General features: G+C 41.6%; 1 protein-coding gene across 3 annotated transcripts in view; it reads right to left on the bottom strand.

The window, feature by feature from the left end:
• LOC100549426 (nuclear factor 1 A-type) overlaps positions 1-12,902 on the bottom strand; it is a 50,559-nt gene that overhangs the window by 23,776 nt on the left and 13,881 nt on the right. For all 3 annotated transcript variants that reach the window (XM_019618724.1, XM_031554896.1, XM_031554897.1), the window contains 2 exons: positions 7,812-7,898; positions 6,737-6,775 (listed from right to left, as the gene is read on the bottom strand). In XM_019618724.1, the coding sequence (XP_019474269.1) occupies positions 6,737-6,775; positions 7,812-7,898 (126 nt within the window). The remainder of the gene's footprint in view (positions 1-6,736; positions 6,776-7,811; positions 7,899-12,902) is intronic.

Raw genomic sequence — 12,902 nt, 5'->3', positions numbered from 1 at the left:
TAATCTTTTAAAAATAAGAGTTTGAAATGGACAGGGATAAGAAAATGCCATGTTGGTTCATTTCACATTGCTCTAAAAGATTTTGGGGTAGGGACAAAAGCAGGAGAGTTGGTTCAGTTTGGGGCAAGTGAGAAAAGGAGGCTGAGCTAAGCTATCTTTGGTGACATATTCCATTACTTCTGCTGAACTTCTGCTCTCACGGCACGTTGGGATTTAACTTTGTGGCTGCTCTTTTTTTGAGCGTTCACATCCAGGACAAGGACTCAACTCAAAAGAAATAAGGGTGATGTTGACTCTGCTGTCCTTACAATGGAGGAACTAGGGGAGGGAAACAATAAACGGGTGCCACCCCAGCCCTAAACACAAAATCAATGGGCAGTGGCAATATTTGTGCTCCCGGTGGTGGAGGAGCAGGGCTGCTGTGCTAAAAACCTGCCTGCATCTGAACCACGGCCTGGGGAAGGGGCAGAGAGATGTGGCCAAAAGCTGCAACACGTTACGTGAATGCGTCCAAATACTGAAACTTGAGGCACTGCAACAATAGTGGTGGATGACCTTGAAGTATGGCAGCGCTGAGCAGGGCTGCGCTCATCCAGGAAGGGCTTTTGTGGGGTTGGGACAGCTGCTGTCATAGGAAAATAGAAATTTTGATGTAACGCTACGTTGTGAAATGGAGTAGACGTGCAAACTGAAGCACTGATTATTGGTTCCTACTTTTATTACATTTGTTTGTTATCATCGTTCTGATTGCCATCGTTATTACTGTTGCTTTTTTTTTTTTAATTTATTTCAGGATATTCTGAAATGTGTTGCTTTGGAACAGGCCAACTCTATCATGTTTTCATTTTGTTTGAGGTTTGTAATGACACATTTTATTGTGAGTGATCATATCCATCAGATCTCAAGAAAAAAATGGCTGCTTCATAGTTCAGAAGAATATGCAAACAGGAGCTTAATTACATCACTTAATATTGACCAAGAGAAAGAAGAAGTTGAGCTTGCCAGCTCATTTCTAAAGCATGTTTTGTCCTTTAAGAGGGGAGGGTATGACAGAAAGTTAGGCAGTGCAAAGCAATTAGCATCATTCACATTTTATGTTGCGCTAGCATGGTGCTCTAGCAGCAAAATTCAAACATTCTTTGAATGGGTTAATAAAAGAAGAAATACAGTCGGCATGCAAGAGAAAGGTTTCCAAGAACAAGCCAAAATATGTCCCATTCTTCTAAATTTATCACAGCCATGTCACATTATCCTTGAGACTGCCAGGAATGTCAATTTTTTTGCAATTTTAAAAAAATATCTCATTTAGCACCATATGTTTGGTTAATGTGCCTGATATATCCTGCGTATTCTTTAGTCCATCCATTCCTAATACTCATTTTCTTTTTTCCCCCCTCAACTGAGCCATATGTTACAACGCTGGTCATTCTATCGAAGCTCCTTTCAGGAGCTGAGAGCAAAAGCGAGCAAACTCGGGTTTAATCACCCAGAAAAATTTAAATCTGATTCTCCAGCTCTCGCTCTTAGGTAAGCAATCTCAACAGTTCAGTTAGCTTTGTAGGTGCCCGGTGCCTATGGAAATCAGGCCACCTATGAGATAGTGTGTTGTATATTAACAACTGTGAGGCAGGAACTAAATGACTAAAGATAGAATTAGGTGTTTAATTTTTGGCACCCATGTATGAGACTCCTGGCTAGTTTTAAAGGTCTTCTGTTTCATACCTAATGAGTTTTAACACATTTAGTGGTCCCCAGCCCTCAGCTTCCCCTCCTGTGTTGCTCAGGGATGCAGGAAATTAAAAAGTTAAAGCTGGAGCTACCAAGGGCAGAGCTCAGGGAGGATGCTGCTGCCTTGCACCGCTTTCCTCAGCATTGTTCCCGTGAGCTGACAAATACTGGGGACCACAGCACGGAAGACCAAGTTTCAGCACTCCACATCGTGGTGCCAACCTTTAAGGACACCTCGGAGGCCCAGTTCTCCTCTGCTTCCTCTCTGGTGCAGGGCAGCAACAAATTACTCTATCCCCAGCTCGTCTCAGCTGTGCTGGCCAGTGAAGAGGGAATGGAGCCAAGGATCCTCCCCATCCCCTGCCTCTTTCTATCCATCTGCTCTGAGCAAGGAATAAACAAGAACAGCCAGAACACAACGGCTTGGTGACCCAGGTGGGGTTTTCAAGTGTTCCTTACAGGTCTGTGCACGGGACTGTTGTCCAAATCACAGTCACACCTGGCATTTTTGGGTAACATAATTTCACAATCCAGGTCTGACTCTCCTCCGAATGTTAGTTAGAGTACAAGAGATGAAAATCAGAATTAGTCTGTTTTCATCTTACGGCAGCTTTTAACTACAGAATAAGTGGAAAAGTTAATTGCCAAATAAGAAAGAAAATAAGGGGATATGTGGCACGAAACACAGATGGAAGTCTGAGTGGGTGTGTTTCCTTAACTCACTGAATTCATGCGATTGTATAAGTACGTATATGCCAAACATATATGGTCTTAGTCTGCTCCCATGAATCAGTTTTTTTTTCCCAATGGACAGAGGGAGCCAGACCAAAGACCCTGATGGTGCTAAATGGAACAAGATGTATACTTTCGTATTTTTTTCCACAAGGAAATATTAATTTGACATTGGTTTTTCAGTTGAAAAGAATTTTAATTGCCGTACACAATAAGCAGAAAATTCAGACAACAATAATCTTGAAACTGTTAGCAGCATTATATTTCTATCAAGGAATTTGAGTGCCTTTTCAACATTAGAGCTTTCTGAATTTTCATTAATTTGGCATTTCCCTAAACACACAAGTTATTTTGTTCATTCCACATCATGCATCACACCCTTTTGCTCAATGCATAATGCAAGCGTAAATGGGATCCTTGTCCTTGAGAGACTCTGGTTACTGGAGCCATTGCACGGATGTTGAAGTCCCGCAGTAAGACTTTCCAAAACTCTGCACTTCGCAAACCTCCAGCCCAAGTTTAATCAGTGAGTGCCCAGGAATACTCCATGTTCCTCATCTTCTAAGGGGCACTGGAGCACTGTGGTGTTTTTAATTCCTCTATCTCCTTATGTCTGCCAGTACTAGAGGTGTACCACATAAAAGTCTTCCTTGAGTACAGCTAAAGATCTTCAAATTTTCATGTATGATGCTGATATATATTTAAATGGATCGGAAAATGACGTGTGAGAATTGAATGCACCAATCCTTCCCAGAGCAAACAAATATCTATTAACCTATTTCCCATACAGCTACGCTCCTCACTAACGGAGTACTGAAATGATGGTTAACTTTGATGAAGTGAATGTAGTCATAACATAAGAGAAAAATTCCCCTCCTCTCCAAATCTGTAGCTCTATCTGTACCTATGTGTTCATCCAATTTCGCTTGTTAATTACTAACATTGTTCTGACTATACACATCTTAAACAATAACTCCATATCAAGTCAGTCACATTGGTAGACAGCTAATATTCACCTCCAAAGACGACTGTTGGATAATTACCCCAATACTCCCAGCAGTTCTCTGCCACTAGACTCTTGATGGAGATTCAGAAACAACAAAAGCTATGAATGAAGTGTGACTTAGATCTTCATTCTCAAGGGACACTATAAAAAGGAACCATAGAAGCTCGGATATCACCAGGTGGACCATGAACTCGACAACATGCAGAACAAAGAGATGATGCATAAAGACAAGTTGGCTGTTGAAGAAAAAGCTGATATGAGGGAAGAATTTTCCAAGGAATTTTCACCCTTCCGTGGAAATTATTCCGTCTATATCTGAAATAAGTATCAACAGAAATGCTGATTGGCTGCTTTTTTTTCCTGGGGAAGTCTTAATTTCAAGTTTCTTGAACTTTGGATGGCTATGTGCTACTATCAGTCATAGCAAATCTGTTCTACTTATTGCTGAACGAGCTTTATCTGTCTTCAGCTGAGCTACAATCACACTAGCTGCCATCCATCAGTTTACTCTATTAGCTGCTCCTGTATGTGCAAAATACAGTGCTGATAGAAATTCACTCATTCTAATAAAGTGCTCTTTAGTTTCCATGTTTTGAACGTGTGCTTGCTCCTCTGGTCACACTCTGAGTTACCGTGATCACTGATTAACTACCTGCCAGTGAGCACCTCACTTCACAAAGCAAAACCCAGCTTAATGAACAATGACTGTACAGAAGTAAAATGAAAGCTCCCATCTATCCACTTATCCAACTACTGCATATGCATCAGCAACACACACAACCAGTTTCCTCAGAACTCGACATCTGACAGATATCAGGAAAACAGAGCTAATCTATCCATACCCATCAACATCGTATCATAGGTGACTGCCAGATACTGAAGAAGCTATCCAAAAGAAATGTCACAACTCTTTTTCAAGACGCTACAAAAGAAATGTTCCAAATAAAATAAAGCAAATGCACGTACAAGTAAATGAGCCAAAGAACTTAATAAAAAGAGATTGATTAAAATGAGGACCAGAATGTTCAAAAAGGACTAAGAGAGAGAGGTGCCAAAGGCGCATTAAATGGATTCAATGGCTTTAGGCTTTAAATGCTTTTGGATTCCTCAGCAATTTTTAGCCAAAAATGATCATTCAAGTTAGAATCAGGATTCTGATGCCACTTAAGATAAAGAAGGGTGATATTTCTACTTTGTAAATGAGTACTCCTCCATTTACAGAGGAGAATTATCAGTTTTACCCGTGATAAATCCTGTCTACAGAATGTGAAACTGCGTGATGCAACATTTCTTATTATTTTAAGCCTCTACCCCATTAAAATCTGCGCTAAGTATTTTGGTGCAGTGTTCCCATAGAGTGTATATCTTATCTGTCTGTATCCGTGTTTATAGCATCATCTGGATTGCTTTTGGTGCTGTAAGTGAGCCTCCATTCCTGTCTTGTTGTCCAAGGAACTCTTCCAATAACTAATAAACTGGTTCCAAATGTTTGACCAACTTCTTCAAAATATAACCTAACTGGAATTTTAAATTTGAAAATTTTAGTGAGAAGCATAACAAACAGCAAGATAACATTTGCTTCTCCCTCTGACTTCCATCACGTTTCCATGTCATTTTCCATTTTGTAAATACATACTTTAATAAGAACAAAAACTCTTCTCTAATGACGTCTTTAAACTTCATGATGTCATTTAAAATTCATGATTCCATTTGTTTCATTTCAAATGCTGTTTGAGACTTTTTCAGCGTACTTGGCAGATTAGATATAACAGCGGGGACAAATTGCAGCCATCCATAGGAGAATACACCTTTATGTGGGTGCTTTGGGGATGGAACATCTATAGCTGTTAGGCAAAAAAATTCCATCGTAAATTTGGATGGCATTTACAAAGCCCTCTAAAAAGTCTTTGCATATGATTATAGCTGAGGTATGATATTTTTGCAAGTAAAAGACCCAGAATAGATTTATGTTTCAACTATATCTTCCTGAGATGCATATGGATTCTAAATTGCAAGTGATGTTAAAGGGAATTTTACTAACTGAAGAGGATCGAGTCAAATTCTTTTTTTTTTTTCCTCCAAATCCTTTGCTCAATGTTTGCATGCCATCAAAAGATCATCGGCTATCCAGGCTATATATAACCACGATGGCTACTAAATGCCAAAGGCATGAGATGGAGATGGGCAAATATGCAGAATTTTCAGACTTGTGACCTCAGTTACTGCATGGTAATGTTTTGAAATGACTTTTATGATGACAAGACTAAGTTTGGTGCTAATATTGGTTTTGAACTTAATCGGTACACACAGCCACTGAACATATGTTTCAATTAATAAAAGGGCTGTGGACAGGATTGAAAATAACTCAGATAATTTAACATGCACTGTAAAGTCACCTGATCTCTACACAATTTAAGGTGAAGAGTCTACACATTATTCCAAAGAATGAAATAGTTGCAAGCTGAATTCATGTATCACACCAAGCTGAAATGGATTTACAATTTGACAGGTCAAGAGCGTACTCATGGAACTATTACGTATTGCTATGCAGTGGCTTTGGGTGTTTTTATGATATGGCTGCTCAGGTTTGACAGTCACAGGGCTGAACAGTCATCTCATTTCTCCATAACACAAGAACTCATTTGGAGCTGATGTAGAGCTGCTGTGCTTTCACTGGGACGTGCCCATAGCTGATGTATGTTGGCGTGTGCCTGCTGCAATGGCACTGCAGGGCCACCACCAGCAACTCCCCAGCAAGCCTCGGCAGCTCCCACTCAGCACAAACTTAACAGCTTCCCAACACATCAGTTCTCACACAGGTGATATCAGACAGGCAAAAATCAGCCTCATTTTTCCACATTCCCAATGGCTTTGGGATTCTGGGGGTAACAAGGGATCCCCCTGGAAAAAAAAAAATGGGATGTTCCTATGGCTGAGGAGGCAAGGGTACAGCAGGGTGGCTTTGGCTTCACTTCTAGAGGAGCTGCTCGTGAGTTCCGCCCAACACCTTTACATACACCGAGCAGCTGAAAACACATCTGACAGAGAGGCAGAGGGCTCACAGGGAAACAGTCCCTACAAGTTCATGGAAACAGGCATGGAAAGGGCAGAGGTAACACATCCAGGCTCCCTCCGGGCCGTCGCTCTGATGAAGCGCTCTCCTCCACCAGAGAACCCAAACAAGAGGGAAAGCTGGTTCACCCCCCAACCACCCCAGTGTCTGTGCACCCAGAACAAGAGCATTGGCATTGTTTGAATAGGCACACCCACCATGTAGTGCTCCGCGGTGTTCGGGGTTTCTTAGATATCCTAATTTTATAAAAGAAAGTAAAAGAAGAAAAAAGAAACAAGGTGAGAGAGAACACTATCATATTTTGTAGCAAGCAGGATACTGTGTGAAATCTTGGCCCAGTGAAGTGATAAAGGGGAAGCTTTCCGTTTGCTTAAGGGAAAACTTACGAGCAAATAGTAAAATTACCGAAATACCACATTGCAGAAAATGGGTGCATTTAGGCTCAATTAAGCTGTAAAAAGGAAAATGGCACTTTAGCTTACAAAAATGAAGGGACAGAGGGAGCTATCAGAAGTAACTTTACAAGATTTGTATGCATGAGGATGCTGCTTCACTGGACCAAGAAAGCTACAGTATGGGACAGGATTTTTCTTTAATAGACACTTTGCTAGATAGCTTTGTTGAGCCTCAGAAACTGCTGCTCTGGCATTATGAAATAATCCTACATAACTTGATCTCATGAGCTTAGGAACACAGAAAAATAGCCATGCCAAATCAGATTACAGGGATCCACCTAGCCCGCCGTCCTCTCTCTGACAGCGGTAATTAATGGATGCCAAGGAAAGAGGAAGAGACCAGGGAAAGCACACAGTGATAATTCTCCAAAACTCTCTCCCAGCCTCCAACGATTTGTGTGATTCAAGGACTTCTAAGACAAAGTTGATACCATGGTAGTGAAGGTACTCAAATCCAAATGCACAGATTTACACCCCCCGCCTCCCCTTTTTGGATTCCTACCCCCATGAGATTTCCACCCGTCACACAGGAGAGGTTTCACAGTTTGCTGCTGGCAAGTCCGGTGTTCTTGCCACTAACTCTAAATGAGCTAACAGCTTTCGAGCCCAATGATGTTATGTGTATAAGAGCATCCAACACTTTTTCCTACATAAAAAAGTGACATGTGTGCTGAGGTGCTCGGAGTGTATATACTTTGGGAGATAATTTTTTTTTTTTTTTAAAACAAGAATTTGGCTGTAAATTGATATTAACATTTTCCAGTATATGTGTAAAACACATGTTTCAGAAGAATAGAAGAGAGAAACTGTCACTCACTGGGAAGCTTTAGAGCTATCTGGCTCCCTGGGAAACTGCATGCAACTATTCTGGTGTCCAAGGGTTTGACCAGTGAGTTTCCTCTTCCTGCAAAGAATGAATGCAGAAGTAATAGAAAGTCTGAGGGGGAGGATTTTAGCAAATGGCTAAAGATACTCCTGTGCTGCTAACTTCAGCAGGTAGGAAGCGGGTAGTGGTGGAAGAGACAGGGTGGGAAGGGAGAACCGCCTGCCAGCAGAGAGAAGGGGCAGGGGACTGAGCTGGGAGAGCCTCGCACGCTTCAGCTCAGCCCTCTGAAATCCCTTTGTGCTGCTGCACTGATACGCAACGATGCCGACAGGTCAGCACAGTCCCAGCACTGCACACAGCATCAGGACGTTCTGCTCTGATTGCCCAGCTCTTGCTGTGACCGCCTTTCAGGACGGAGCACGGCTCACCGGCATGGCACAGCCTCCTTCGTGGCGTTACCACTGCTTGCAAAACCCCCTGCTCCTGGACACAAAAAGTGACTTCCCAGGCATCACTCTTATTTCACTACCCACTTCTCGGGGGAGTTTCTGAAGTTTTCATTTTCTGATCAAATCGGTACCTACGTGTCAATTTTTACTTTATTTGTAAAACGAATCAGTAAAACTGGGGACCTGAAGAAAGGCTTATCCTTTCGTTTTTGATGGCATGTTCAATTGGTAAGATTCTAAAGGCACGCCTGACCTATTAGGGAGTCCCTCTAACTTCCCTTAAAGCAAAAATTAGAAAGTGATCGAAAAGTTTTATAGAGGAGAGCAGAAATATAATTTTAAGCCTCTTAAAATTGCCTCAACTGTGAAATCAAGTAATGAACTAGAAAAGGATCTGTCAGCTGGAATCAAAGCTCAGACTAGTCAGCATTTTCTTCCTAAACCTTATTATGGCAAAGATTTTTCATCTCTGCGCTCTGTTCATCCCAACAAATAAACCGACTTGACCTCCACCTGTTACTTGGTGAAGTCTGCTGTCATCTTTGACTGAACCCTTTTCTTCCCCTTCAAAGCCCTCTGCACCACTGAGGAGGTGGGGAGATACAGCTGTGCATCGATTCAAGTGGATACCGGCTCATCACCAGACAGCGTTTCACAGCACAAATGACAAGCAACAGAGGAGAGAAAAATGTAGTGCCAATGAATTCTGGAAGGGGGCAACATTTTTCATCAATTTAACAATGAGATTTCATAGAAAGAAGTTTTTGTGTGTGCGTATGCGTGTGATATTATGAACTAGCATTGGAGGCAAAAACATTCTGCTTATGCTGTAACAAGGAACCTACGCTAACACCACGTACGAAGAGCTGCAGAACAGAGTGGGAGCTATCTGTGCTTCTCTTAGATTGCACAAGCGGATTGCATTAGCTATTTCAAGGAGGTTCAGCTCCAAATGCGTGCAGTTTTCTGGACTTGGAAGCAAGTTGTGGCTATAAAACGTAACGTGGCTAAATAAAACAAATGTACATTACAGAACATAGCACAGCGAGACTGGTCATGAGGAAAACTGAACAGCAATCATTTCTTCAAATATATCATCATGACAGAACCATGCAAGTAGTTTTCTAATACAAAGACATATCAGAAAAAGCCATTTCATATAAAGTTGGACTTCTCTGGGTGATTAATGCTACATTCAACAAAGGAGACAGTGTCTGTCTAATTACATTAAATACTTATCTTCTAGGGATTGGCAGGGTGTTTCTGCTCAATGTCACTTTTCATGACAATGTAATGATAGATCCGTTTACTTACCAGTGCCATTAGCAAAAATTGTACTGTTTTCTCAACTGCCCTCATATCACAAAAATATTTGATTAACACACTGTAGCTTATCTAATACTCTAAGCAACATATTCCGCATAGTTTTCTCTCTATTAAAAGAACAAGATTACAGCTTGTAAAATTTTTATTGCACTCACACAAAAATAAATGAATAATGTGCGATATACTTCAAGTATCTCACTGCTTCACAAAATGGGTTTATTTAATTTTAAATATTAACCTGTGCTTTAAACATCAGGATTCTGGGGGAAAACTAGCAAACAAAGTACTCTGAGATACTGCTTCCCATCCGGCCTTTAGTTATTATTTCCTTTACACATCAGCATGTCTTTTGAAACTTTAAGTACCTTGGGAGGAAAGAAACAAAAATGTTTCATTCCTTTGCTGAAAAATAGATAAGGCCATCTCCCAAGTACTTGGAATTCACTGCATGGTGAACTGACTCCTCACAGTCACACTACCGTGCCAACGTACAGAGAACAATAACCTCTGGAAGAATGCACACAGCTAAGGCAGTTTATATAGTAACAAGGTAATTTCATAACCTTTTATTGAAAAGAAGGTCTGTGAGGTAACATCCTCACAATATATATCAGCTACCTGATTTTTACTAACAAGGTTAAACTGCTATCTGTTTGTCTCAGCACTCTTCATAATTCACTTTTTAATGGATGGACAGGAAAAGTTAGCAGTGTATGGCACAGATCATTTTAGAAATAGGACAAGACAGCTCAGGCCAGGATCTGAACACGCTCCTCCTTTCCACAAGATCACATCAGAAGTCTATGCTTAGCCATACTTCTCATCGACTCCCGAATCCTCTGAGGGGTAGATTTCTATATCAAAGTTAAATGGCAAGTTCAAAAAACAAGGAATCCTTTGATTCTTCTTTCTTTGAGAAGGAGGCGTCGCCAACAAACGGCCCAGGTTGAATGGCCAGGTTCCCACCGTGATGCTCCATACGTGTGTATAAGGCACATGGGCAGCAGCTCCACTCCTGGAGGAGCCAAGAACATCAACCCCATTTTGGTACAGCGCTGCATGCTGTATGGTAGCACCCAAACTGGCTTCCATTGGGTCTAACTCAATACAGCAACGTGGGGTTAATTAACACTGGCCTTAAATCCCATACAAGGATGACACCGCTCTCAACCTCCCCATATGCTCCCCCAAAATAATAGCAGATTTAGGATATTCATTCCCTTAGCTGCAAGGGCTTGGGGTGTGCCTGCAATTATCTGGAGATAAGTCTGACACGCATTATCCTTCTATCAATGACATTCCCCTTACTAGCCAACAGATTATCAGCAGCTTTGTGATATTCCAGGTGTCAAAGAAGAATTAAAAACCACAACAATTGCCCAAACAAAGGGACAAAAGACGGGATACGTGTTTCTGAGCCCTGCATATCAATTTAATATGTGCAGCTGACAATGATGCAAATGTCCTCGGGAGAGAGGCAGCAAGATCCGTGCCCAAACATACACACACCACCGTCAGCAAGATGGCAGGGAACAGAAGCAGTAGGATTCCCAGCCCAGGACACATGCCTCAGCAGGCAGAGCAACCCAATGAAACAATCCTCTGGTTGGGGAGAATTTTGGAAGCACCTGATATGGAAAAGGGCCCTAAACAAGCCAGATGGTACTTTTCGCTGGCAGCAGAAAGTAGGAGACAGCCAAAAACATTACAGCATTTCCCCAAGAGGCCAGCAGATCGATTTTTAACCATTTTTTTTTAAAGCGACGCTATCAATATAAAAAAAATAATGTTTCTGTGCACTTCCAAAAGGCTGATTTTATGAATAACTCGCTTAAGGAGGCAACAACTGGAAGAGATGAGAAAGGAACGGACTCCCACTTTCCTGGGGTGGTCGTATATTCGACACTGCGTTTCTATTCAGTTGCTGCCACTGTTTACTCTGAATTAAGTGCCAGTTTTTGTTCAGGGTTTTCCACTTAACATTAAAGAGAAAAAAAAAATCTGTAAAAGTAGAGAACGGGCACAATGGTTCTTATGACATGGGAGAAACGCTGTTTGTAAGGCTGCTTTGCCCTCTTTGTCCCCCACAAATTACTGAGTTTCTAGATGATCATTTTTTAAACAGAGGGCAAACATTTATTTACTACCTACAAGTTCCCATTTGGCTACGGATTTGCATAAGAAATACAGCTGTTTTGGGGATCTTTTAATTTTTAAAAGCTCCAAATGGCCAGAATTGGCAATTCTGCCTGGATTACAGGACTGCTTTCAGGACTCATTTTGACGTCAGATGTTGAACCTTTACTTTGACAGTCCCAAGCAGTTTCTTGAACAGCACATTCAGATTCCGTGCAGCCAAGTGGTTTGCACTCGAGGAATGGAAAAGGGATGTAGGTTGTATGAGCTGAAAGGGCCCAGAGAGACAGAAGAGCTATGAAGCAAGAAGACAACCAGCACCCTTTGTTTCAAACACACACCTCATGTTGAGGATTGGCCAAGCTCAGAGAAGAGTCAGGATGTGACTTACTTTCCTTTGTCACTATTTTAGTTCAGAGCAAAGGCAAACCCTAAGACAGGATTAAATCTGGACTACATCCAAAGTGCTTTCTCCTGCTTGGAGCACAGTGGTGCATTAGCGTACTGCATTACAGATAAAACTCCTGGAGACAAACGTGGGCTGTTGTAATAAAATGGGACGTTACTCTGAGTACAAAGAAAGATAATCCATACATTCACAACTTCTCCAATCTCATTGACTGCAAACCCTTCCTTTTAAAATACAAGGTATTTCCTTCCTACAGGTGGAACCTAAGATTTTGCCTCCAGCCCTTTCTGATTTAAACAGCCCCACTCTTTTCAGCACTGCTGTTGGACGTGAAGATGCAGACACCACCTCATCTCGTTGGCTCCTTGGAGTTCAAAGATCTTAAAGCAAATCCCAGTGAACCAAATGAAGACTGTGCACAAAACTTCAGAACACAGCCTATAATTTTCTAGCTAATTTTAGCTACAGGATCTCTTGTGTTATGCTTTTTGGTGTATATCACACTAAAAATAGCATCAAGCACTGATGTAAGAGGAGAGCAGGAGGAATGATCTCACCAGGGCTGCAGGCCCGGCAAGAGCAGCATGGGCAAGCAGAGGTGGGATATGCTATGCATACCTACCTGCCTCTAACAAGACCTCAGTGAACTCAGAAGAAAGCTGTACTCAGCATACACACTAGATGGAGAGGATGAAGATTTTGTGGAGCTGGAAACCAAAGAGTCACTTACTAGCGGCTGTATGGAGAACGGCTGAGGGACAG

Source organism: Meleagris gallopavo, chromosome 10 (assembly GCF_000146605.3).
Source record: "Meleagris gallopavo isolate NT-WF06-2002-E0010 breed Aviagen turkey brand Nicholas breeding stock chromosome 10, Turkey_5.1, whole genome shotgun sequence".
In the NCBI taxonomy this organism is placed as follows: domain Eukaryota; kingdom Metazoa; phylum Chordata; class Aves; order Galliformes; family Phasianidae; genus Meleagris; species Meleagris gallopavo.
The sequence above is the reverse complement of the archived record's forward strand: the minus strand, read 5'-3'. Positions and strand labels throughout refer to the sequence as shown.